Source organism: Cottoperca gobio, unplaced genomic scaffold (genome assembly GCF_900634415.1).
Source record: "Cottoperca gobio unplaced genomic scaffold, fCotGob3.1 fCotGob3_64arrow_ctg1, whole genome shotgun sequence".
In the NCBI taxonomy this organism is placed as follows: Eukaryota; Metazoa; Chordata; class Actinopteri; order Perciformes; family Bovichtidae; genus Cottoperca; species Cottoperca gobio.
This window is the reverse complement of record NW_021167060.1, coordinates 607,501-633,996: the sequence shown is the minus strand read 5'-3', so window position 1 is coordinate 633,996 and position 26,496 is coordinate 607,501. Positions and strand designations below refer to the sequence as shown.

The following is a 26,496-nucleotide window of genomic DNA, read 5'->3' as shown; positions in this document are numbered from 1 at the left end:
ACAGATATCATGAAGCTTCCCCACTTCATGACTCACATCAACACAAGTTTATATTACAAGTGTTTAATATGTACATGAGGCATTATGTAATGTAGCTGTGGAGAGTTTACATCTACACACACAGTTACAAACACACACTCTGATGTTCTCATGCTCCTCTCGTCTGAAGAAGACCAGTTAAGGAAGCAGAATATCCTAAAATCTAAAAATGACCAGAGCATGAAATTATGTTTTTGCTTGTCGTGTCTCGTCTGTCTACAAACTAATCAATGATATTAATGTTATTATGTGTAACATTGTGTGTCCACACATTCACACACTGATCTATGTTTGTGGGATTTCTTCCTCAGGTTGCCAGGAAGTCGGTCCTGGATCAGCTGAACCACATCCTGTTCTCTGAGGATCAGATTCCTGATTCCATCGTCCTGATCAACACCACGGACTGGCAGGGACAGGTCTGTCCTCTCTTTCACATTTAAAGGGAAACTTCACCCCATTATGTTCCAAAATATAAATGCAGTCATACCTATATATTTATATATATTAGGGCTGTCAAATTAGTGCGTTCATTTTGATTTTAACAGCTGTAACGGTTGTAGCTTTTTCTCAGACGTGGAGGGATACTGACTTGTTGTGAAAAGTAACTACAATTCTACCCGTGATGTACGCTCATTATATCACGGCTAAGAACCAATCAGATTGCTTGATTTGACATGTCCGTTTTATAAAGATATATATATATACTATGGTAGATTTTAAATGACACAACAGTCAAACTGTTGGTCTGTGTTGTCTAAGACATAGGTCTTCAACAGGGGGTCCGCGACCTTTGCGAAGGGTGGCGACACACACCTACAGTCAGACAGAGTGGACGAAAGGAGAGGGGGTAACTAAAATTACTCCTCCCCAGGTCGCACAGACCTCTTAAAGCCTCTTCTGTACAATAGATACAGTAGGGGGTCCCTGCACCACGCTACACCAGTTTGGGGTCCTTGGCCTGAAAAACGTTGAAGACCCCTGGTCTAAGATAATTGTGGATAACAAGATATTGGAGAAATAGTATAGAAATAAAAGACAGGTTGACAGTTTATAATGCTACTCATTGATTCATCTTCCAAAAGACATTTGAATATTTTGAAATGCTTCTGACTGCAAATATTGATATATGAGATTAATTCAGATTCATTTAGATTAATTAATTACAAAGCTTGTAATTAATTAGATTTAAAAAATGTAATCGCTTGACAGCACTAATACATACATATATATATAAATATATATATATATATATATATATATTATATATATATATATAATGGTATTTATGACAGTTGTACTCCGGTGGTCAGTCAGCTCCACAGAAACTTTAGTCTTGTCGACAGAACCAGAACCAGAACTCTCCATTCAAAATATTTTTTTCTTTATCCATTGTTCGCTAGTTATTTTGCGTTGTTATCGCGATAACTTTGAGAGCCTTAATAATAAGACAATTAAAACCTGTTGATCAGATTTCACTCGTATCTGTATACGTTCAATATTTAAACATAATATAATATTTGTATGAACATCATGTCTCTTCTTTCGCTCTTCAGTATCTGTCGGAGCTTCTCTTCGATCAACCAATCGTCTGCACCGTCTCAGCGGCGGATGTTCAGGCCGCCTTCAGCGCCATCATCAGCCGGATCCAGAGATTGTAAGAATCAGCTGATCTGCACTTTTCCTCATAAACACTTTGATGATCCGCAGAGTTACACTGATACTTCAGGTGGAGCCTTTCCTGCTACATCCTGTCCATGTTCACCACAAAACATATTAAATAATACGAAGGAAACATATCGAGCCTTGAGTCATAGTGCCGGTAGAAGCTGCTCCGATCAATCGTATTAGTCGTGTGTAAATATATTTAACGATTTAAATGTGTTTTCTAGCTGTAACTGTAATGCCCAGACGCCGCCCGCCGTGAAGGTGGCGGTGGGCGGAGACCAAAGCTACCTAAGCACCGTCCTCTGCTGCTTTGTGGAGCAGCTGGCCAGCAAGACGACCGATTGGCTGAGCTACGTCCGCTTCCTCATCCTGCCTATCGGTACGTCTGCATGCATGAAGAATCTGAGTGGCAGCCAGGATGAGAACGGGGAAAAGAAAGCTGCTTCAATGCTTCCTCTCTTATCTCCTTTAGCGTAGGGAACACTGGACCATCCTGTAGCAGAGGAGACGACATAATGTGAGAAATGTGTCCAATATTTACTTTGGTGACCATGGGCCAAAAGAATCGTTAATAATCTGTGTTCACGTTCACTTCTCCCATCAGAGTTAATGGTCTCAGGACCAGCCCCTAGTCTCATGACCCTCTGGTCTCAGGACCCTCTGGTCTCAGGACCCTCTGGTGTTAGGACCCTGGTCTCAGTACCCTCTGGTATCAGGACCCTCTGGTCTCAGGACCCTCTAGTCTCAGAACCCTCTGGTGTTAGGACCCTGGTCTCAGTAGCCTCTGGTATCAGGACCCTCTAGTCTCAGGACCCTCTAGTCTCAGGACCCTCTGGTCTCAGGACCCTCTAGTCTCAGGACCCTCTGGTCTCAGAACCCACTGGTGTTAGGACCCTGGTCTCAGTACCCTCTGGTATCAAGACCCTCTGGTTTCAGGACCCTCTAGTCTCAGGGCCCTCTGGTCTCAGGACCTTGGTCTCATGACCCTCTAGTCTCAGGACCCTCTAGTCTCAGGACCCTTTGGTATCAGGACCTTCTAGACTCAGGACTCTCTGGTCTCAGGACCCTATAGTCTCAGGACCCTCTGGTATCAGGACCCTCTAGTCTCAGAACCCTCTGGTGTTAGGACCCTCTTGTCTCAGGACCCTCTGGTCTCAGGACCCTCTAGTCTCAGGACCCTCTGGTCTCAGAACCCTCTGGTGTTAGGACCCTGGTCTCAGTACTCTCTGGTATCAAGACCCTCTGGTTTCAGGACCCTCTAGTCTTAGGGCCGTCTGGTCTCAGGACCTTGGTCTCACGACCCTCTAGTCTCAGGACCCTCTAGTCTCAGGACCCTCTGGTCTCAGGACCCTCTGGTCTCAGGACCCTCTGGTATCAGGACCCTATAGTCTCAGGACCCTCTGGTATCAGGACCCTCTAGTCTCAGAACCCTCTGGTGTTAGGACCCTGGTCTCAGTAACCTCTGGTATCAGGACCCTCTAGTCTCAGGACCCTCTGGTCTCAGAACCCTCTGGTGTTAGGACCCTGGTCTCAGTACCCTCTGGTATCAAGACCCTCTGGTTTCAGGACCCTCTAGTCTTAGGGCCGTCTGGTCTCAGGACCTTGGTATCAGGACCCTCTAGTCTCACGACCCTCTAGTCTCAGGACCCTCTAGTCTCAGGACCCTCTGGTATCAGGACCTTCTAGACTCAGGACTCTCTGGTCTCAGGACCCTCTGGTATCAGGACCCTCTAGTCTCAGAACCCTCTGGTGTTAGGACCCTCTAGTCTCAGGACTCTCTGGTCTCAGGACCCTCTAGTCTCAGGACCCTCTGGTCTCAGAACCCTCTGGTGTTAGGACCCTGGTCTCAGTACCCTCTGGTATCAAGACCCTCTGGTTTCAGCACCCTCTAGTCTTAGGGCCGTCTGGTCTCAGGACCTTGGTCTCACGACCCTCTAGTCTCAGGACCCTCTGGTCTCAGGACCCTCTGGTCTCAGGACCCTCTGGTATCAGGACCCTATAGTCTCAGGATCCTCTGGTATCAGGACCCTCTAGTCTCAGAACCCTCTGGTGTTAGGACCCTGGTCTCAGTAACCTCTGGTATCAGGACCCTCTAGTCTCAGGACCCTCTGGTCTCAGAACCCTTTGGTGTTAGGACCCTGGTCTCAGTACCCTCTGGTATCAAGACCCTCTGGTTTCAGGACCCTCTAGTCTTAGGGCCGTCTAGTCTCAGGACCTTGGTCTCACGACCCTCTAGTCTCAGGACCCTCTAGTCTCAGGACCCTCTGGTCTCAGGACCCTCTGGTCTCAGGACCCTCTAGTCTCAGGACCCTCTGGTATCAGGACCCTCTAGTCTCAGAACCCTCTGGTGTTAGGACCCTGGTCTCAGTAACCTCTGGTATCAGGACCTTCTAGTCTCAGGACCCTCTGGTCTCAGGACCCTCTAGTCTCAGGACCCTCTGGTCTCAGAACCCTCTGGTCTTAGGACCCTGGTCTCAGTACCCTCTGGTATCAAGACCCTCTGGTTTCAGGACCCTCTAGTCTCAGGGCCCTCTGGTCTCAGGACCTTGGTCTCACAACCCTCTAGTCTCAGGACCCTCTGGTTTCAGGACCTTGATCTCAGGACCCTCTAGTCTCAGGACCCTCTGGTTTCAGGACCTTAGTCTCAGGACCCTCTGGTCTCAGGACCCTCTGGTGTCAGGACTCTCTAGTCTCAGGACCCTCTGGTCTCAGGACCCTCTGGTCTCAGGACCGGTCAGAATTGAGATATAAGTTTTTAGCTCAGGTATCATTGCAATTTTATATTTGTGTCTATTTTTAACTCTTCCTGCTAGTATTGATGTTTCATTGTAACAGCAAAATAATTCAGTGTTTCTAATGAAGATTGTCTTTATGAACCTGTGATAAGACTGAAATGTCAACAAACTAAACCAAACATTGAGTTTGTCGCTGTCCATTTTATTATTAGTAAAGTTATTGCAAATGCAGTGGGATTCTCAACCACAGCCACTTATCTTCTGACACGTAAACCAGCTCGCCATGACCCTTCCCATGATGCTCCATGTTTACTATCACCTCACCAGGAGCCCACCCGCTGGCCAAGTACCTGGCCACCCTGGACAATAAGTTCAACAGCCTGTTCATGGACGCCGGCTGGAGGGAGCTGTTCGGACGTCTGGAGTCTCCTCCTCTTGGTACGACTGACCTCTGGCCTTTAATGCCACTGTCACAAACATGTCGGTTGCACTCATTGTGTTTGAAACGACGCGAATGCTTCTCAAAGTGAAAGATGCAGTGTAGTTTCTTTTGTCTCTAATTTGTTGAGAAACTGGTGAAATAACTGAAAGTTTACTTGGATATTTTCCTTGTTTCCAAATCGGGGGACAGGAAACGCTCTGTGCAGAGGATTGTGGGTGTTTTAGCAGCACAACAAAAAAGATTGGGAATCTCACATTTTGATTCACAATTAATACCCGTTTCAAATTGTTCTTTTTTTCATTCTCTAAATATAACAGGGGACACTAGTTCAGGGTTGGTGTTAAATGAAGTGTATCTGTAGTACTGAGAACGTTGAACCTGCTTTATCCAAAGTTCACTTTTCTATCTGGAAATGTAGCAAATTAGCACAAATTTAATAAGAGAATGTCTCATCTGCATATTAAGGGGTTGAACCTTTTTGATGCCTGATGCCTGTATGTAAATGTTGATGATGAACACTTGGGCTGCGTTCAAACCGCGTGGCACGGCTCGGCTCGGCTCGACTCGACTCGACTCACTTTACCAGGTACGTTTCAGAATGTTGTTTTCCGCTGCAGATGGCACCCGCTCAGTGAAGGCGGGCTGATCAGCTGTTCGTAGCTTGAACCACACCTTTCACCACTGCACTTCCTCAATTGCAAGTCGTGGTGCACGGAGGAGTTTTGTGCAGGACATCCAGTGACGCGCGAGTGATGATTGTCTCTGACCAATCAGAGGCTTGCAGAGTTTTACGTCACCTTTTAGTCTCGGCTCAGCTCGCCTGCCACCTCGGCTGATACTAAAACCAGTACCAGGTACCATCCACAACTTTTCCTGAAGGAAAACGAAAAAAGAGCGAGTGGAGTGGAGCCGTGCCCTGTAGTGGAAACGCAGCGTGTGTCATGTGAACACGTGCTCTCTGTTGGACAGACGCTGTGGGTGTAGCAGGGCGAGTGTCTCAGTATCTGAGCGGAGCTGATGTTTCTCACCTGTGTCCCATCTCAGAGGCCATGCTGACCTGCAAACACAAGAGGTACTTTTCTTTGTGAGGGTCAGACCTCAAACCACCTCAAGGAACTTTCATTACAGGATCAATGTGTAAGAGAATTTAAACCTAAAACATTAAAACGAACTCATTATGAACAGAGTGAAGAGTGTTGACGTTAAAGACTCAAAGATAAGATTCATTACATTACATTACAGTTCATTACATTACATTACAGTTCATTACATTACATTACAGTTCATTACATTACATTACATTACAGTTCATTACATTACAGTTCATTACATTACATTACAGTTCATTACATTACAGTTCATTACATTACATTACAGTTCATTACATTACATTACATTACAGTTCATAACATTACATTACAGTTCATTACATTACATTACATTACATTACAGTTCATTACATTACATTACAGTTCATTACATTACATTACATTACAGTTCATAACATTACATTACAGTTCATTACATTACATTACATTACAGTTCATAACATTACATTACAGTTCATTACATTACATTACATTACAGTTCATTACATTACAGTTCATTACATTACATTACAGTTCATTACATTACAGTTCATTACATTACAGTTCATTACATTACATTACAGTTCATTACATTACAGTTCATTACATTACATTACAGTTCATTACATTACAGTTCATTACATTACATTACAGTTCATTACATTACAGTTCATTACATTACAGTTCATTACATTACATTACAGTTCATTACATTACATTACATTACAGTTCATTACATTACAGTTCATTACATTACATTACAGTTCATTACATTACATTACATTACATTACAGTTCATTACATTACAGTTCATAACATTACATTACAGTCCATTACATTACATTACATTACAGTTCATTACATTACATTACATTACATTACAGTTCATTACATTACAGTTCATAACATTACATTACAGTCCATTACATTACATTACATTACAGTTACATTACAGTTCATTACATTACATTACAGTTCATTACATTACATTACAGTTCATTACAGTACATTACATTACAGTTCATTACATTACATTACAGTTCATTACATTACATTACATTACAGTTCATTACATTACAGTTCATTACATTACATTACAGTTCATTACATTACAGTTCATTACATTTCAGTTCATTACATTACAGTTTATTACATTACAGTTCATAACATTACATTACAGTTCATTACATTACAGTTCATTACATTACAGTTCATTACATTACATTACATTACATTACAGTTCATTACATTACATTACATTACATTACAGTTCATAACATTACATTACAGTTCATTACATTACATTACATTACAGTTCATTACATTACAGTTCATTACATTACAGTTCATTACATTACAGTTCATAAGATTACATTACAGTTCATTACATTACATTACATTACAGTTCATAACATTACATTACAGTTCATTACATTACATTACATTACATTACATTACAGTTCATTACATTACATTACAGTTCATTACATTACAGTTCATTACATTACAGTTCATTACATTACATTACATTACATTACAGTTCATTACATTACAGTTCATTACATTACAGTTCATTACATTACATTACATTACAGTTCATTACATTACAGTTCATTACATTACAGTTCATAAGATTACATTACAGTTCATTACATTACATTACATTACATTACAGTTCATTACATTACAGTTCATTACATTACAGTTCATTACATTACATTACAGTTCCTTACAGTTCATTACATTACAGTTCATTACATTACATTACAGTTCATTACATTACATTACATTACATTACAGTTCATTACATTACAGTTCATAACATTACAGTTCATTACATTACATTACATTACAGTTCATTACATTACATTACAGTTCATTACATTACAGTTCATAACATTACAGTTCATTACATTACATTACATTACAGTTCATTACATTACATTACATTACAGTTCATTACATTACAGTTCATTACATTACATTACATTACAGTTCATTACATTACAGTTCATTACATTACATTACAGTTCATTACATTACAGTTCATTACATTACATTACATTACATTACATTACAGTTCATTACATTACATTACAGTTCATTACATTACAGTTCATTACATTTAACTGACGCTTCATTGATTTCAGCAGAAGCCGTTTTTAAGGCTTTGTAGCAAAGTTGTGATTTCGTGCTGTAGAAGTAAAAACCTTCTCCATGTCTTCATGTCTTCATGTCTCCGCATTTCCGCGTCTCCGCGTTTACGAGTCTCCACGTCTTCACGTCTCCACGTCTTCACGTCTCCATGTCTCCACGTCTTCACGTCTTTACGTCTCCACGTCTTCATGTCTCCATGTCTCCATGTCTCCATGTCTCCATGTCTCCATGTCTTCACGTCTCAATGTCTCCATATCTTCATGTCTCCATGTCTCCATGTCTTCATGTCTCCACGTCTCCATGTCTCCACGTCTCCACGTCTCCATGTTTCCACGTCTTCACGTCTCCATGTCTCCACGTCTTCATGTCTCCATGTCTTCATGTCTTCAGCCATCTGCTCACAACTAATGATCACTTTGTATTTGTAGTTTTCACAGTCCCTTCAGTGCAAAGTTGCCCACAGCAGCATCTAGTGGGCACAAGAGGAACCGCAGTGTAACAGAAACCTGTTAGATTGCAGCAGATTCATATTTCATGTTTCACATTCTGAACTTCTTCTGCAGCCCCGACGACGATTCCTGCCAGAAGTTTGTTCCTTTTATTGGGGTAAGAAAAACTTCTTCCTGTTTATATCTTAAATAAGAATACAAATTTAAAAATACAAATGTCAGTCTTCTTCAGTCTTCTTCAGTTTTCTTCAGTCTTCTTCAGTCTTCTTCAGTTTCTTCAGTCTTCTTCAGTCTTCTTCAGTTTTCTTCAGTCTTCTTCAGTTTTCTTCTGTTTTCTTCAGTCTTCTTTAGTCTTTTTCAGTCGTCTTCAGTTTTCTTCAGTCTTCTTCAGTTTTCTTCTGTTTTCTTCAGTCTTCTTCAGTCTTCTTCAGTCGTCTTCAGTTTTCTTCAGTCTTCTTCAGTCTTCTTCAGTTTTCTTCAGTCTTCTTCAGTTTTCTTCTGTTTTCTTCAGTCTTCTTCAGTCTTCTTCAGTCGTCTTCAGTTTTCTTCAGTCTTCTTCAGTCTTCTTCAGTCGTCTTCAGTTTTCTTCAGTCGTCTTCAGTTTTCTTCAGTCTTCTTCAGTCTTCTTCAGTCTTCTTCAGTCTTCTTCAGTTTTCTTCAGTCTTCTTCAGTCTTCTTCAGTCGTCTTCAGTCTTCTTCAGTCTTCTTCAGTCTTCTTCAGTTTTCTTCAGTCTTCTTCAGTCTTCTTCAGTTTTCTTCAGTCTTCTTCAGTTTTCTTCAGTCGTCTTCAGTTTTCTTCAGTCGTCTTCAGTCTTCTTCAGTCTTCTTCAGTTTTCTTCAGTTTTCTTCTGTTTTCTTCAGTCTTCCTCAGTCGTCTTCAGTTTTCTTCAGTCTTCTTCAGTCTTCTTCAGTCGTCTTCAGTTTTCTTCAGTCTTCTTCAGTTTTCTTTAGTTTTCTTCAGTCTTCTTCAGTCTTCCTCAGTCTTCTTCAGTCGTCTTCAGTTTTCTTCAGTCTTCTTCAGTCTTCTTCAGTTTTCTTCAGTCTTCCTCAGTCTTCTTCAGTTTTCTTCAGTCTTCCTCAGTCTTCTTCAGTCGTCTTCAGTTTTCTTCAGTCTTCAGTTTTCTTCAGTCTTCTTCAGTTTTTTTCAGTCTTCTTCAGTCTTCTTCAGTCTTCTTCAGTCTTCTTCAGTTTTCTTCAGTCTTCCTCAGTCTTCTTCAGTCGTCTTCAGTTTTCTTCAGTCTTCTTCAGTCTTCAGTTTTTTTCAGTCTTCTTCAGTCTTCTTCAGTCTTCTTCAGTTTTTTTCAGTCTTCTTCAGTCTTCTTCAGTCTTCTTCAGTTTTTTTCAGTCTTCTTCAGTCTTCTTCAGTCTTCTTCAGTCTTTTTCAGTGATCTTCAGTCTTCTTCAGTCTTCTTCAGTTTTCTTCAGTCTTCTTCAGTCTTCTTCAGTTTTTTTCAGTCTTCTTCAGTCTTCTTCAGTTTTCTTTAGTCTTCTTCAGTCTTCTTCGGTCTTCTTCAGTTTTCTTCAGTCTTCTTCTGTTTTTTTCAGTCTTCTTCAGTCTTCTTCAGTTTTCTTTAGTCTTCTTCAGTCTTCTTCAGTCTTCTTCAGTCTTCTTCAGTTTTTTTCAGTTTTCTTCAGTTTTTTTCAGTTTTTTTCAGTTTTTTTCAGTTTTCTTCAGTTTTCTTCAGTTTTTTTCAGTTTTCTTCAGTTTTCTTCAGTTTTTCTCACTTTTCTTCAGTTTTCTTCAGTTTTCTTCAGTTTTTTTTCAGTTTTCTTCAGTTTTCTTCAGTTTTTTTTCAGTTTTCTTCAGTTTTCTTCAGTTTTCCTCACAGAAATGAATGAAATCCAGAAATAAAGTCATATTGTATGTACATGTATATTTAATAAACAGTCGTGTTCTCAGCTGGTGAAGGTTGGCATCGTGGAGCAGAACCCCCGCTCCACCTCAGGTACGCCTGTAGTAATAATAACAATAATAATAATAATAATAATAATAATAATAATAATAAAACATTTCAACATTCATCTGAAGTTTCTTTTTTTTTTTGAAAGTTGTCGACATAATATTCGTGTAAATATTTAGTGAAAGTGGTTTTACGGTGAATTCTGTGTAATTCTTAAATATAAATAAATATTTATTAAATAATATTTTCCTAATATTTGTATCGTTTCTCTTTTAATCTGCTTCTCCTTCACAGTCGACTCTGATGACTTCACACTGGGCTCTCCTCCCGCCCAATCAGGAGCTCCGATCAGCTTCACCTCCACTCCCCCCCCCCTCCCCCTCCATCAGGTACCTGTGCAAAGTGGGACACCTTTCCTTTCAAAATAAAAGCCCAATCCCAATGTCCACTCTAGGGTTGTCGTGCTGCTCGTTAAACATTGTGTGAGCGCCGGTTCACCTGGTGAAACGTTACCTGTGATATGAACTACAGAGCAGAGTGATGCAAACATCGTTTTTGATCGTTTGACTGAAGAAGTTCAAATCGTACTTCTTCATGAAGACGGTAAAACACGTCAAATAACATGTTTTGACGTCGTCACGGTAACAAGAGATGTGATGAAGGTGATGATGAAGATGTCATGTTTTTACCATTATTTAGCCTCGAAGCCTCTCGCACTCGATCAGACGGAGGTTCAAGGTGGAGATAAGAACCATAACCTGTGTCTCCTCCTCTTCCTCCTCTCTGTCCAGCTGTCCAGTGGAGGTGATGGGTCTGCAGGTGGACTACTGGAGCTGTCAGGGAGGAGGAGGAGAGCGCAGGAGGGAGGTGGGGATGAAGAACACTCTGAAGAGCAACTTCCGCTATCTGCAGGTGTCGAGGATCAGCGGAGGAGAAATGATGAGCATGACGGTGGTGACCAAAGAGAAGAACAAGAAAGGTGAGGAAGAGGAGGGGTGATGAAGAGGAGGGGTGAGGAAGAGGAGGGGTGATGAAGAGGAGAGGGGAGGAAGAGGAGGGGGGATGAAGAGGTGAGGAAAAGGAGAGGGGAGGAAGAGGAGGGGGGATGAAGAGGTGAGGAAGAGGAGAGGGAATGAAGAGGAGAGGGGAGGAAGAGGAGGGGGGATGAAGAGGTGAGGAAGAGGAGAGGGGAGGAAGAGGAGGGCGGATGAAGAGGTGAGGAAGAGGAGGGGGGATGAAGAGGTGAGGAAGAGGAGGGATGATGAAGAGGAGGGGGGAGGAAGGGGATGATAATGAAGATGATGATGAAGGTGATGAGGAAGATGATGATGAAGGTGTGTTTCTCAGTCATGTTCCTCAGTAAGAAGACGAAGGAGAAGGAGGCGGAGTCGAGGAGTCAGCTGATCGAGGGAATCAGCCGACTGATCTGTACCTCCAAACACCAACACACACTGAGAGGTACACACACACACACACACACACACACACACACACAGTGTAAGTGTGTGTGTGTGTGTGTGTGACTTCCTGTCTCCTTCAGTCTCTATAGACGGAGTCGAGTGGAACGACGTCAAGTTCTTCCAGCTGGCGGCTCAGTGGCCGACTCATGTCAAACACTTCCCCGTGGGGATCTTCAGCTACAGCAAACCCTGAAGCATCTTCCCTCTCTGCTGTCTTCAGATGCTTCACTATAAGAATCAACATGTCGCTTACGTTTAATCAGGAAAATGTACTTTAAGTATTAAAGGTTAAAGTACAGAGAAATGTGACTGTAGAATTATACGTGATATAATTATGTTAATAATGAATGTAAACGCAGGTTCTACTGGTTCTCTGGTTCTACTAGTTCTCTGGTTCTACTACTTCTCTGGTTCTACTGGTTCTACTGGTTCTACTGGTTCCCTGTTTCTACTAGTTCTCTGGTTCTCTGGTTCTACTAGTTATCTGGTTCTACTGGTTCTCTGGTTCTACTAGTTCTCTGGTTCTACTAGTTCTCTGGTTCTACTGGTTCTCTGGTTCTACTAGTTCTCTGGTTCTACTAGTTTTCTGGTTCTACTGGTTCTCTGGTTCTACTAGTTCTCTGGTTCTCTGGTTCTACTGGTTCTACTAGTTCTCTGGTTCTACTAGTTCTCTGGTTCTACTGGTTCTCTGGTTCTACTAGTTCTCTGGTTCTACTAGTTCTCTGGTTCTACCGGTTCTCTGGTTCTACTGGTTCTCTGGTTCTCTGGTTCTACTGGTTCTCTGGTTCTCTGGTTCTACTGGTTCTTTGGTTCTCTGGATTACCTGCTGATTATTCTGTCATTGGTTTGTGAAAATAGTGAGAAATGTGTCACAATTATTATGATTATTAATATTGTTATTATTATTATTGTTATTATTATGATTATTAATATTGTTATTATTATTATTATTGTTATTATTATGATTATTAATATTGTATTATTATTATTATTATTAATATTGTTATTATGATTATTAATATTATTGTTATTATTGTTATTATTATGATTATTAATATTGTTATTATGATTATTCATATTATTATTGTTAATATTATGATTATTAATATTGTATTATTATTATGATTATTAATATTGTTATTATTATGATTATTAATATTGTTATTATTATGATTATTAATATTGTTATTATTATTATGATTATTAATATTGTTATTATGATTATTAATATTATTATTGTTATTATTATGATTATTAATATTGTATTATTGTTATTATTATTATGATTATTAATATTGCTATTATGATTATTAATATTGTTATTGTGATTATTAATATTATTGTTATTATGTAGAAAATGATTTAAATAATTAAGGAAAAGTTAACAATTACATTTTTACATGAAAAAGGTTTCTTAAAGTCAAAGATCTGTTTCCTGTTTATTAAAGTTGTGAAGTAAAAGTGCAAACGATATTTACTTCTGTTGGGAAGTGAAAAGACTCACACACACCTCCAAAGTGTGTTTATTTATGATGTAAAGGAACACACACACACACACACACACAAACACAGACACACACCGACACACACACACTGACACACACACTGACACACACACTGACACAAACACTGACACACACACTGACACAAACACACACACTGACACACACACACACACTGACACACACACACACTGACACACTGACACAAGACAGAAGACATTCTAAAAGTAAGAATAAAGACGGAGGACACAGGAAACGTGTTGTTTTTTAGTAATCTCTCACCCACTCACACACACACACACACACACACACACACACACACACACACACACACATAATTATATATTCTCAAACACTTTGGATCCACTGGCTGAGGTCCAACTCCTCCGAGTGTAGAGTCTCTGTTCTAAAGAGTTCATGGTCTCGATACAGCAAAGACCTTTAATGGCTTCAACACCAAACTCTGGATCCTCCAACGCTTCTTTGCTTCTTTTATTTTTCAAAATGAACTACATTTCAAACAGTGCAGATATTCATAGGTGCAACACTCCTGCTCCAGTCGGCTTCAACATCAAAAGGTCCTGCAGATTATTAGGACACAGCGTCAATCCGGCGGTGGTGATCCTTGCACGACAAACATAAAACTTTTAATTTGTTGCTTAAAGGTACAGATGAAGGATTTTTGATAAAAACATCTTTAAATGGAGGTAAGTGAGGATGAAGAACGTCTTGGAGGTCATCAGCTCTCAGCTTCAGAGGAGTCCTGAAGGTTCAACCTTTAACCATTACACGTTGTCAAGAATATATCAGGAATATGTTTTGAACCTGAGGGAGCATTCACAAGCCAACATTTGGTCAGTTATAATCATCGAACTGATGCCATTAGTTTGCGCAAGCAGTAATAGTACGATGGTGCGTACGGAAATTGGCGGTCTGAGATCGCTCGCTCTCTTGCGAGAGACGTTCCTGGACCGATTCTAAGCGAACCCTTCTGCGGTACGATTGCAGTGAGAACATAATCCAACCCAAACGCAGGATTATAGGTTGCCTGAGTGGGGGAGGACTTCAGTCCCATGTCTGTGACATCTGGGCCGAACAGAACATACAGAAATAGTGAAGATTATAAAGTAGTTGGAGATGAACTGGAGTTGAAGGGATTTGTGCGCGCAGTAAATCAGTGCCGAAGTGAAAAAACATGGAGGGAAATATTTAAAAGTTTGCGATTCCCTGCGTAGAAGTGGCCAAATGTCTAACCAATAAAAGAAAGACTTCTGCAGATACGTTTCCAACCTCAGCAAATCATTGTTGTGAAACCCAAACAGACTCAATAGAAAACGTACCAAAAGATAAATTTCTAAAGGTTGACAGTTGATGCATCCTGATCCGGACGACCCAAACAGACTGTGGCTTGTGAAGGTTCTCTGAAACCTGTAAGATCTTTAAAACAGCTTTTAGGAGTTCAAACAAAACAAGTTCAGAACTGTTGAAACTGCAAAATGTCCACCAACGCCATCAGAAATCTCCCGTCAGGAACACGAGCTTTGGATTTATATCCAAACTTTTAAACAAATAATAATATTATAGGATCATTCAGGGAAAATACCTGGAGCCTGTCACAATATGCAGGAACCTACTGAAACCTTTAGAAGTCCATCAACTATCAGGAACCTGCTGCGACTTTTAGTTGTCAATTTAAACTTTAGACAAACAACAGACGTCATAGGAACCCAGCAGAACAGTCAGTCTGGACGAATTAAAGTCAATGGAGGCAAAACTATGTGAAAACATCTGTTTACAAACTGTCACACAACTCGTGCAGAATAATAAAGCCTCATTATCAGTCGTACGAAAGACGATTGATATTAAATTGATTCAAATTATCCTTTTTGGGGTGAAGTATTCCTGTAAAGATTTACCCTCAGGCAAATTACAGGAACATTACGCAATAACCTGAAGGAACCTGAAGGAACGTGAAGGAACCTGCAAGAACCTGAAGGCACCGGCAAGAACCTGAAGGAACCTGCAGGAACCTGAAGGAACCTGAAGGAACCTGCAAGAACCTGAAGGCACCGGCAAGAACCTGAAGGAACCTGCAGGAACCTGAAGGAACCTGCAAGAACCTGAAGGCACCGGCAAGAACCTGAAGGAACCTGCAGGAATGCATCAGGACTGTCTGAAATTAAATCAAAGTTGTTATGAACCTCTAAGACCTTAAAAGAACATAAACAAAATTTACAGAGTCCAGCAGAATGTTTATTTATCTGCATTTAGAAGAACTAATTGGAGTTAATCTCCTGCTACTTTAGAACCTTTAGGAACGCTCAGGAACCTGTAACAACCTTTAGACAAATAACAGAAAGTGGGTTCCAATGGGTTCTATCACAACAGTTCATCAAGAACCCGTTAGAAACTTTGAGAACTTTTAGAAGCCTTTGACGTGGCAGTAGGCCTCCAACGAGGAGAACACAATGTACATTAACCACAGGCTGAAGAACAGGCAGGTGGTGAGGATCTTCGGGACGCGGGGACCTCCGAGCTCACCGCCGATCTCGGGCCGGCGGCGGTAGAGGAGGACGCCGAAGCAGATGAAGGCAAAGATGGTGAAGAGTGTGACGGAGAAGGCGAGCGTCCCCGGGTCGACCCTGAACTCCTCGCCCTTGGAGTAGTGGTAGATGGCAGCGATGGACCAGGCCACGCCAATACCAAGGAAGACGTTGACAGCGTTACTTCCTGTCACGTTGCCGATGGAGGCGTCGGCGTATTGGTCCTGGATGGCCGACACCTTGCTGGCAAAGGTGTCTGAGGGAGACAGGAAGTGGACAGGAGATGTTTGAGATCCAACAGTTTACCTGCTGCAAAGATTAGTTTAGGATAAAACTTCACACATGAAGGTTTCTGATGCGTTCGTCCGCCGCAGCCTGTGTCTTAAAGAACGTCTGTTACAAAGTAATAAATCTGTGGCACATTCAGTGTTTAGATTTTTGGAGTTTGACACAAAAATATAATAGTTTTCAATTTGTTCGCATTTTATTACTTTTTTTACTTTACAATTTCTGTTTCTGTTATTTATTTTGTTGGTTTTATAGTTTCAGTTTCTCAGTTAGTCTCTCAAATCTAACAATGAACTGATGAATTAGATGCTTTAATGAGTCATATACTACTATACTATAATACACTATATAGATATTATAAACCATAAACTGAATGTAATGTGTTGTGCTGTATTATTGTTTATTTCTTTATTAGCTTAATGTCTTCTGTTTTAATTGTCCCAGATCTTATAAATAAGCTCTTTAAGAAACATCTGAAACCCTTTTCTAGATCATCGTAGAACATTTACTCGATTTCATTGTATATTATATATTATATGATTGTATTATGTTACTTATGGATGTGAGACTTTAATGACTTCATGTTATTTACTGGTGTCTCCACGACGAGCCTTCGCTGGCATCATATTTATTGTTGAATCATGACGGTGAGTTCAGGGTCACACCTGGTACAGATGTTCCCAGAGCGACGAACACCACCGCGGTGACGGAGTCCTTGAGGCCGACGGTGCAGCCGAAATGCGACGCCAGGTCGCCGATGAAGGCCGTCAGCATGCCGATGACGGAGATGGAGACGACGAAGCAGGCCCAGCCGTTCAGGTAGTCGGTGGGAGGAACCAGAGCAAACAGGACCTTCCAGAAGACGGTGAGGAAGTGCATGACGTAGTCGAAGCAGGAGGGCAGCTTCTCCTCGCCGCACTCATCGTCATCATCACCTGGGGGGGTGCACATGAGAGGTACTGATACGCGAGTCTTCTACATATATCTGACGCTCTCGTTCACAAGTACGAGTTTATAAAACATGTTGTTTTCTTATAATTACACTATCAGTGTGTGTGTGTGTGTGCGTGTGTGTTTGTGTGCGTGTGTGTGTGTGTGTGTTTGTGTGTGTGTGCGTGTGTGCGTGTTTGTGTGTGTGTGTGCGTGTGTGTGCGTGTGTGTGTGCGTTTGTGTGTGTGTGTGTGTGTGCGTGTGTGTGTGTGTGCGTGTGTGTGTTTGTGTGTGTGTGTGCGTTTTTGTTGGTGTGCGTGCGTGTGTGTGCGTGTGTGCGTGTGTGCGTGTGTTTGTGTGTGTTTTGTTTGTGTTTGTGTGTTTGTGCGTGTGTGTGTTGCGTGTTTGTGTTTGTGTGTGGTGTGTGCGTGTTGAGTGGGTTTTGTGTTGTGTGTGCGTGTGTGTGTGTGTGGGTGCCGTTGTGTGTGTGTGTGTGTTTGTGTGTGTTTGTGTGTGTGCGTGTGGTGTTTGTTGGTGTTTGGTGTGTGTGTTTTGTTGTGTGTTTGTTGTGTTTTTTTGTGGTGTGTGGTTTGTGTGTGTGTGTGTGTTTGTGTGTGTTTTTGTTTGTGTGTATTTGTTTGTGTGTGTGTTTGTGTGTGTGTGTGTGTTTGTGTGAAGTATTTGTTTGTGTGTTTGTGGGTTGTTGTGTTGTGTGTGTGTGTGTATTTGTTTTGTTGTGGTGTGTGTTGCTGTGGGTGTGTGTGGTGGTGTGTGTTTTGTGTGTGGTGTGTATGTGAGTGGGTGTGTTTTTGTGTGGTTTTGTGTGTGTGTTTGTTGTTTGTTGTGTGTGTGTGTGTTTGTTTGTGTGTTTTTGTTGTGTTGTGTGTTTTTTGTGTGTGTTTTTTTTGTTGGGTTTGTGTTTTGTGGGTGTGTGTGTTTGTTTTGGTGTGTGTGTGTTGTGTTTGTGTGTGTGTGTTTGTTGTTTGGTGTTTTTTTTTTGTGTGTGTTTTGTGTGTGCTTGTTTGTGTTTGTGTTTGTGTGTTTGTTTGTGTGGTTTTGTGTGTGTGTGTTTGTGTTTGTTTGTTTGTGTGTTTTTGTTTAGTGGTTGTGTTGTTTTGTGTTTTTTGTGTGTGGGTTTTGAGTTTGTGTGTGGGGTGTTTGTGGTGTTTTTTTTGTGTGTGTGTTGTGTGTTGGTGTGTGTTGTGTGTGTGTGTGTTGTGTGTGTGTGTGTGTGTGTGTGTGTGTGTTTGTGTGTGTTTGTGTTGTGTGTGTTGTGGTGGGTGGTATGTGTGTGCGTGTGTTTGTTTCTGTTTGTTTCTGTGTGTGTTTGTGTGTGTGTTTGTGTGTGTTTGTTTGTGTGTGTTCTTTGTGTGTGTTTGTTTGGTTGTGTTTCGTGTGTGTGTTTGTGTGTGTGTTTGTGTGTGTGTTTGTGTTTGTGTGTGTGCGTGTGTTTGTTTGTGTGTGTGTTTTGTGTGTTGTGCGTGCGTGTGTGTGTTTGTGTGTGTTTGTTTGTCTGTATTTGTTTTGTGTGTATCTGTGTGTGTGTTTGGTTGTTTGTGTTTGTTTCTGTGTGTGTTTGTGTGTGTGTGTTTGTGTGTGTTTGTTTTTGTGTGTTATTTGTGTGTGTTTGTTTGTGTGTTTTTTTTGTGTGTGTGTGTTTGTGTGTGTGCGTGTGTTTGTTTGTGTGTGTGTTTGTTTGTGTGTGTGTTTTGTGTGTGTGCGTGTGTGTGTTTGTAGGTGTTTGTTTGTGTGTAGTTGTTTGTGTGTATGTGTGTGCGTGTGTTTGTTTGTGTGTGTGTTTGTGTGTGTGTTTGTTTGTGTTTGTTTCTGTGTGTGTTTTGTGTGTGTTTATTGTGTGTGTTTGTTTGTGTGTGTGTGTTTGTGTGTGTGTTTGTGTGTGTGTGTTGTGTGTGTGCGTGTGTTTGTTTGTGTGTGTGTTTGTTTTGTGTGTGTGTTTTGTTTGTGTGTATTTGTTGGTGTGTATGTGTGTGCGTGTGTTGTTTGGTTTGTGTTTGTTTGTGTGTGTGTTTGTTTGTGTGTGTGTTTGTGTGTGTGTTTGTGTTTGTTTGTGTGTGTGTTTGTGTGTGTGTGTTTGTGTGTGTTTGTTTGTGTGTTTGTTTGTGTGTGTTTGTGTGTGTGTTGTGTGTTTGTGTGTGTGTGTGTGTGTGTGTGTGTGTGTGTGTGTTGTGTGTGTGTTTGTTTGTGTGTTTGTGTGTGTGTTTGTGTGTGTGTGTTTGTGTGTGTGCGTGTGTTGTTTGTGTGTGTGTTTGTGTGTGTGTTTGTTTGTGTGTGTGTTTGTTTCTGTGTGTGTGTTTGTTTGTGTGTGTGTTTGTGTGTGTGCGTGTGTTTGTTTGTGTGTGTGTGTTTGTTTGTGTGTGTGTTTGTTTGTGTGTGTGTTTGTGCCTCTGTCTATTTATAAATTATTTTGTTGTGTTTAAGTGTTTATTGGTTGTAAAAATAAAATGAATGCATGAGTAATAATAATATAGTCGTACTTTTACTTTAATACGAAGTACTAAGTACATTTTCCTGATTATACTTACATACTATTACTTGATTAACATTTACACTGAAGTATTTGTACTTTTACTCAAGTGAGAATACTTCATCCAGCTGTTCTTCACCTGGAACGACTTCTTACCAGAGCTGACGGTGATGGCCTCCGCAAACTGCTCCCTCCAGCTGTTTGTCCCGATCACCAGCGCCAGGTTGGTCTTCTTCAGGAGTTTATCCACCGTGCTCTGAAACACAGCAGCACTCTGCAGGTGAACAGGCTCAAACATCCAGCAGGTAGCATGAAGCTTCCCCACTTCATGACTCACATCAACACAACTTTATATTACAAGTGTTTAATATGTACATGAGGTGTTATGTAATGTAGCTGTGGAGAGTTTAAATCTACACACACAGTTACACACACACACTCTCATGTTCTCATGCTTCCTCTCGTCTGAAGAACACGAGTTCTGAAGATAAATATTGAGCAGAGCATGAAACATGTTTCTCCTGCAGTGTTGCATTAAAGGCCCAGAAACCAGTCAAATCTTCCTGCTGGTATTTATTTTATTACAAATAATCAATTTGGTCACTTATCTGATGATCAATCTGATAATAGATATTACGCTTTAGATTTATTTGAATGTCTTAATAATGACATTATCTCACCTTGAACTCGTACGACTCCTCGATCACCACCTCCAGTTTCATGTGCTCGCCCAGCATCGGCCTGCCCATCTCCGCAATCCGCCTCTCCTCCTCCTCCTTCTTCGTCAAAACATCCTCACCCCCGTCCTCTGAGAGACAAACAGGAATCGAAAAATATCATGAAAAAATTCATATCATAATATTTTAAAAGTATTTACAAAAGTTATAGTATAGTGACTATGTCGAGGACGTTCACACTGATGTTTGACGTACCTATGATGTTGATGATGGCAGAGGGGGCGGGGTGATCTCGTCCCTGGACCTTCCTGTAGACGTCTCCACCTGAACAGGTAACCAGAAACTGATGTCAAAAACAAAACCAGAACCAGAGACAGTTCTGGAACATCTCAGCTTGAAAGAATAATTATGTTAATGTATGAATGCACTTAATGCACCGTGCGTTAATACACGGTGCAGTGCGTTAATGCACCGTGTTGATGCAATCATATGCGTCAATGTGTGTCATGTGTTGCATTGACATTTGCAATGCCTGCTGGGAAGCAGGAAGAGAGCATAGCCAACGCATTGCAATAGCCTGGTAAGCTAGCTTTCAGAAACGGATGAAAGTTACTTTAATTTCCCTCCACAGAGTGACAAGAGGTTTCCTGCGACGCTGTGCTCTGTTATTGTGCGTGTTGCTGTTTGTCTGGTAAGAAGCTTAGAAAGATACTTCAGTGTGAAGAATCTACGTGTTTGGGTTCACCCACCTGTTCTGACGAATCCACCTGAAAGGTTAGAAAAAATGAAACTAGAAGTCAAAATGTGTTCAGTTATTCTTCATTTAAATAATGCAAAAACCAACAGAAAACATGAAGCCAACTGTATTTTACTGAAGAGTATTCGAGCCAGACATCAGGGAAAAGGTGAGATTTCGCATTTTGTCGATAAAGTTTAAATATGAGTATAAATTTGGCATTTCAAGAATAAAATCGAAATGTTGAGAATAAAGTGGAATAAGAAAAATGTAATACTTTTTTCTTGACATTTCGACTTTATTTTTGAAATGCAAAATGGAGAATAAAAAAATCCTCCTCTCATTATTCCCCTAATGCCAGGCTGTAGTCGTCTTCTCTAGTATCTCAATGCTGGCAGAGATTTGATGAACGAGATACAGGGACAGAAAGACAAACAGACAGCAGGACAGAGAAAAAGGGTGAAGCAGCTCACCGACTTCCTGCAGCAGCACAGCTGAAGAGAAGAAACAGAAGAGATGAAAACAAACAAAGCGGAGTGCCAAACACTTTCTCACCATCTCTAGAGAAGTTCATTTGTAGCTGAAAATGATTTGTTTATGGTCGTCTTTAAAAATGTCCTGATGCAGCTCAGCGAGAATAAACCTTTAGGTTTACAGGTTTGAGTTTAAGGACAAAACATTTTGCATCAACAGGGCCCTGAACCTCACATGGATGAACATGAAGCAGGAAAACAACGTTAGACTGTAAGAAGAATTTAAAGGGACAGTTCTTCGAGTCGGAGCTATTTATCAGTCGAGATAGTTTTGGCACAAACCGGCAAAAAAAACAGAAATGTCTCTTTCCAGAAATCCTGATCCTGTTACTGAAGATGACCCACAGACCTTCATGTAGGAACTATTTTCTTTTTACCCGTATCACTGCGTAGAAGGACGAGAGTCAGACTCGTGGATGGGCCACAGCACGAGATGTAAACATACGTCCTCCTTGGCTGAGCTGTAACGTTAGCAGGAGTGCACGCTTCCTTTTGCACAAAAGAAAATTGTTCGTACATGAAACTTCTCACAACAAGGTGTGTGATCATCTTCACTAACCGGGTCAGGATTTCTGGAAAGAGACGTTGTCGTTGAGTTTTATACATTTATTTTGTTTTTGCTCTTTTATATTGGATTCTGCAACTAACACCAAAACTATCTAGATTTAATATGTATTTTTGGGTGAACTGCCCCTTTAATGTTAAAGTTGTGAATCCTACATGATGTTTAGTGTTTAATGTTAAATTTAGTAAAAATTCAAACGCTGTGAGATGAATAAACACAAAAACGTATAATACGACAAACAGACGGGCTACATGCAAGGACACCTGTTCAGGTCCCTGGTCTCAGGACCGGCATCTAGTCCCAGGTCCGGCCTCTAGTATCAGGACCTCTAGTCTTAGGATCAGCCCTTAGTCTCAGGACCTCTAGTCTCAGGATCAGCCTCTAGTCTCAGGATCAGCCTCTGGTCTCAGGACCGGCCTCTAGTCTCAGGACCTCTAGTCTCAGGATCAGCCTCTAGTCTCAGGATCAGCCTCTGGTCTCAGGACCGGCCTCTAGTCTCAGGACCGGCCTGTACTCTCAGGATCAGCCTCTAGTCTCAGGACCGGCCACTAGTCTCAAGACAGGCCTGTAGTCTCAGGACCAGCCTCTAGTCTCAGAACCGGCCTCTAGTCTCAGGATCGGCCTCTAGTCTCAGGACCGGCCTCTAGTCTCAGGACCGACCTCTAGTCTCAGGAACTCTAGTCTCAGGACCGGCCTGTAGTCTCAGGACCGGCCTGTAGTCTCAGGACCGGCCTGTAGTCTCAGGACCGACCTCTAGTCTCAGGACTTCTAGTCTCAGGACCGGCCTCTAGTCTCAGGACCGACCTCTAGTCTCAGGAACTCTAGTCTCAGGACCGGCCTGTAGTCTCAGGACCGACCTCTAGTCTCAGGACCTCTAGTCTCAGGATCAGCCTCTAGTCTCAGGACCGACCTCTAGTCTCAGGACCTCTAGTCTCAGGATCAGCCTCTAGTCTCAGGATCAGCCTCTAGTCTCAGGACCGGCCTCTAGTCTCAGGACCGACCTCTAGTCTCAGGAACTCTAGTCTCAGGACCGGCCTGTAGTTTCAGGACCGGCCTGTAGTCTCAGGACCGACTTCTAGTCTCAGGACCTCTAGTCTCAGGATCAGCCTCTAGTCTCAGGACCGGCCTGTAGTCTCAGGATCAGCCTCTAGTCTCAGGACCGGCCTCTAGACTCAGGACCGACCTGTAGTCTCAGGACCAGCCCCTCACAGTGGGCAATGCAGACAGGAAGTGACTCTCAGTCCCCCGTCTCTGACCAATAGGAGCTCTGACCAATAGGAGGTCATCGGATGGCGTTGCAAGGCAGCACAGCGACAGTCAACTGAACAAAAAGCAGGAAAAGAGCGAAAGGTCAAAGGTCACTGAGAGGTCAAGGTGCTGCTCACACCTGTCCATCTCCTCCTGTTCCAACATGGCTCCTGCAGCTCTACGTAGAAGCTGGCCTGCTTATCATACTCGTCATGGTCAATTATTCTAACTGCTAGGGTCTTCCTGTGGAGGAAAGAGTACACACAACAGTGTGTGTGTGGGGGGGGGGGGGGTCAGAGGTCATGTATTAGTTCAACAACACACATTCAAACACACTCATAGGGGCTGGCGGTCGTTATGGGGTCTGAGTCACCGTGTAAACACTGTGGCAACAGGGATGAGCTCACCTCACCTGCAGGGATCGCCGAGGTTAAAGTCACAACGAAAGAAATGTGATATTTATCATTAAAGGGCCATTTCACCAAAATCACCAAAATAGAAACTCTTCTCCTACTTACATCCAGTCATGCAGACTTTCTGAGGGTTTGACAACAGAGAGCTGACATGAGTCAGCATTCCTGTTCCCTCGTCTGGAAGTCAATGTTTTTTTTTTTTAATGTGTTTTCAGTTAGAAGTTCTGTGTTCACACACGCTGAAGACATTTTAACATTTTGTTCCACGACATAAAATCCGTCAGTAAATCCTCTGCTGGTGAATTTAAAAACGTTATTCGCTAACAAGCGTGATGAGACTAAACGTCATCACATTACTAACATTACCTCCGTTAGCTTAGCGGTGGTGAAGTCATATGACCTGCTGTAGCTCCTTTAGAGCTGAACGTTAGCTTCTTACTTCTCACGACTGCATTTACGCTTCAGAACTCATCAAAGTGTGAATCTGTGCAGATTCTCCTGCTGATTTTCCAAGTCTTGGATGAACATGAGACTGATCAGAACTAATGTGTTAGAAAATATCTGGAGTCAACTACGAATCCCATGGTGCACTTCAGTAACATCCAATCACAGAGCTTCAAATAATGCAGATATAATTGTTTTATCCTCGAGAAGTTTAAGTGGGTCATGCCTCTCTCTCAAAACTGGAATATTACGATAAAAAAATCTGAATTTAAGTGGATATATTGACATTCTGGATGTAGGTCACATAAAATCTCAGGAGAGAAGAGGACAGAAGAGCTGAATTCATTATTGTGACTTTAAGCGTCTAAACATCGACGTGGATGTTTGTCCCTGTGAGGCGTTGAGGTGAGTTCTCAGAGGTTAAAGGTCAGTAGTGATTACGGCGACGCCCCCACCTTTCCTCTCACTCATCTCCAGCAGCTGAGGCGCTCCCATCTCCAGGAAGAAGTTCTTGTTTTTCTCATATTCTTCATCATCAATTAAATTGATCTGAATAGTTTTGCTGAAACAGAAAAGAAGCAAATAGAAAGTTTGCAGGAGGAGAAGTGAGCGGCGTGGTGGAGAAAAGGAGGTGGAGAGAAGGAGGTGGAGAGTACACAAACAAACAGGAGCTCTTTGAGAAGTTAAGACGTAAATGAATGTGAGCAGATTTGACTGTTGGTTTCACGCCGGGACACGTGCAGCCTCGTGCTCTCACCTCTGTGGATTTATATTGAAAAAAGTTTCCTCGAAACGTTCTAAACGATGCAGTTTGTGTTGTATGTGAGAGAGCAGCCTGCAGACACAGTGATGGAGACACAAAAGCAGAAAGATCGCTGTTGGTGCCGATTAATTATAAACTGCAAGAAGGAAACACTTTAAATCCTGTCAACACACAGAACTCTGTGCATCTCCTGCATGTAGTGAGTGTAGCGTGTATAACATGAGCTGTGAGTGACATGTGAACAAAGCCCTCTGCACAAAGCTTCAGAATATAGAGAGGAATTAAAGTGGAAAGTTTGGTGTATGTAAGTGCTACTGAAGTGGAGATTTCTGCTGAAGAGTGTGAGAAAAAGCTCCTTTAAAGATATGTATTGTAACATTCATACATGTTGTACACACTACAGGTGAACAGGGTCAAACATGTAACTAACAGATATCATGAAGCTTCCCCACTTCATGACTCACATCAACACAAGTTTATATTACAAGTGTTTAATATGTACATGAGGCGTTATGTAATGTAGCTGTGGAGAGTTTACATCTACACACACACACACTCTGATGTGTGTTTAGATGACGTGTTGTGGAAGATAAATACTGTACTGTATACTGTAGAGTCTCAGATTATATTTATTATTAATACATTTCCACTCAATTTTGATTTGAGGTCATATTTCAGTGAAACCTGCCGACACAGTTAGAAGTTCTGTTTGTTCTGCCTTCGAGTGTTGGAGGCTTCACTGGGCTGCAGGCTGACCCACTGTGTGTGCGTGTGTGTGTGTGTGTGTGTGTGTGTGTGTGTGTGTGTGTGTGTGTGCCCGCAGCATGAAAACAGAAAATCGCCTTCATCCAGTTCCATGTTTATTTAATGTCGGCAGATGGTTTGGAGGTTTTGTGTCTTTGTGTCAGGACATGATCTCATGAAAACGTATTCCTGTTTGTGCTTCAGGTCTCGTTTCTGTCGCTTCAGCCACAGAAACCTTGTATGTAACCTTGTGTGTATCAGTTACCCACCTCGTGTAAAACCTTTCTCTGCTGAACCATCACAACTCTGAAAACATCCGTTTACAAACTGGTGTAGATTAATAAAGTCTCACATGGATGAGAAGTGTTTTACATAGTTGTTAAATACTGTTTCTACGGAGGCAGGAGAGGAAACACAAGAGGAACTGATGAACAAACGGTCATTTTGTGGGTGAAATATTCCTTTACATCAAAATGCAAAACAATATTTAATGTGCACATTGTTGCAACATTTAAGAAAATGTAACATTGGGACTAATTCTTTGAATGTGATGTGATTGAATGTTAAAGATGTGTGGAGCTGTATGTGGAGTCTGAACTTGTCTGCTTGTTATCCCTAAAGCTTCACAAGAGTCCGCTCAGTGTCCTGCGGTGTGCAGAAGTTGGAGACGTCCCCTGTGGTCCGCTGTG

At 41.6% G+C, this 26,496-nt stretch overlaps 2 protein-coding genes across 9 annotated transcripts in view; one reads left to right on the top strand and one right to left on the bottom strand.

Moving 5' to 3' along the window:
• The window catches only part of LOC115006189 (phosphofurin acidic cluster sorting protein 1-like), a 28,210-nt gene extending 15,786 nt beyond the window's left edge, over nucleotides 1–12,424 (top strand). For 3 of the 7 annotated variants that reach the window (XM_029428289.1, XM_029428290.1, XM_029428292.1), the window contains 10 exons: nucleotides 351–455; nucleotides 1,593–1,693; nucleotides 1,929–2,083; nucleotides 4,767–4,877; nucleotides 5,851–5,953; nucleotides 8,690–8,732; nucleotides 10,771–10,865; nucleotides 11,268–11,455; nucleotides 11,824–11,934; nucleotides 12,017–12,424. In XM_029428289.1, the coding sequence (XP_029284149.1) occupies nucleotides 351–455; nucleotides 1,593–1,693; nucleotides 1,929–2,083; nucleotides 4,767–4,877; nucleotides 5,851–5,953; nucleotides 8,690–8,732; nucleotides 10,771–10,865; nucleotides 11,268–11,455; nucleotides 11,824–11,934; nucleotides 12,017–12,129 (1,125 nt within the window). In that variant the 3' untranslated portion in view covers nucleotides 12,130–12,424. Of the gene's footprint in view, nucleotides 1–350; nucleotides 456–1,592; nucleotides 1,694–1,928; nucleotides 2,084–4,766; nucleotides 4,878–5,850; nucleotides 6,019–8,689; nucleotides 8,733–10,463; nucleotides 10,522–10,770; nucleotides 10,866–11,267; nucleotides 11,456–11,823; nucleotides 11,935–12,016 lie in introns of those variants that run through there. The other 4 variants (XR_003832035.1, XR_003832034.1, XR_003832037.1 and 1 more) reach the window with 4 other exon arrangements.
• Nucleotides 12,425–15,538: 3,114 nt separating this feature from the next.
• Nucleotides 15,539–26,496, bottom strand: part of LOC115006176 (sodium/calcium exchanger 1-like) — a 20,043-nt gene continuing 9,085 nt past the window's right edge. Inside the window, exons 3-10 of one of the 2 annotated variants that reach the window (XM_029428267.1) lie at nucleotides 24,756–24,862; nucleotides 21,571–21,591; nucleotides 21,111–21,128; nucleotides 20,617–20,685; nucleotides 20,365–20,492; nucleotides 19,841–19,940; nucleotides 16,935–17,204; nucleotides 15,539–16,237 (exon numbers count right to left, since the gene is read on the bottom strand). In XM_029428267.1, the coding sequence (XP_029284127.1) occupies nucleotides 15,861–16,237; nucleotides 16,935–17,204; nucleotides 19,841–19,940; nucleotides 20,365–20,492; nucleotides 20,617–20,685; nucleotides 21,111–21,128; nucleotides 21,571–21,591; nucleotides 24,756–24,862 (1,090 nt within the window). In that variant the 3' untranslated portion in view covers nucleotides 15,539–15,860. Of the gene's footprint in view, nucleotides 16,238–16,934; nucleotides 17,205–19,840; nucleotides 19,941–20,364; nucleotides 20,493–20,616; nucleotides 20,686–21,110; nucleotides 21,129–21,570; nucleotides 21,592–23,582; nucleotides 23,687–24,755; nucleotides 24,863–26,496 lie in introns of both variants that reach the window. The other variant, XM_029428268.1, reaches the window with a different exon arrangement.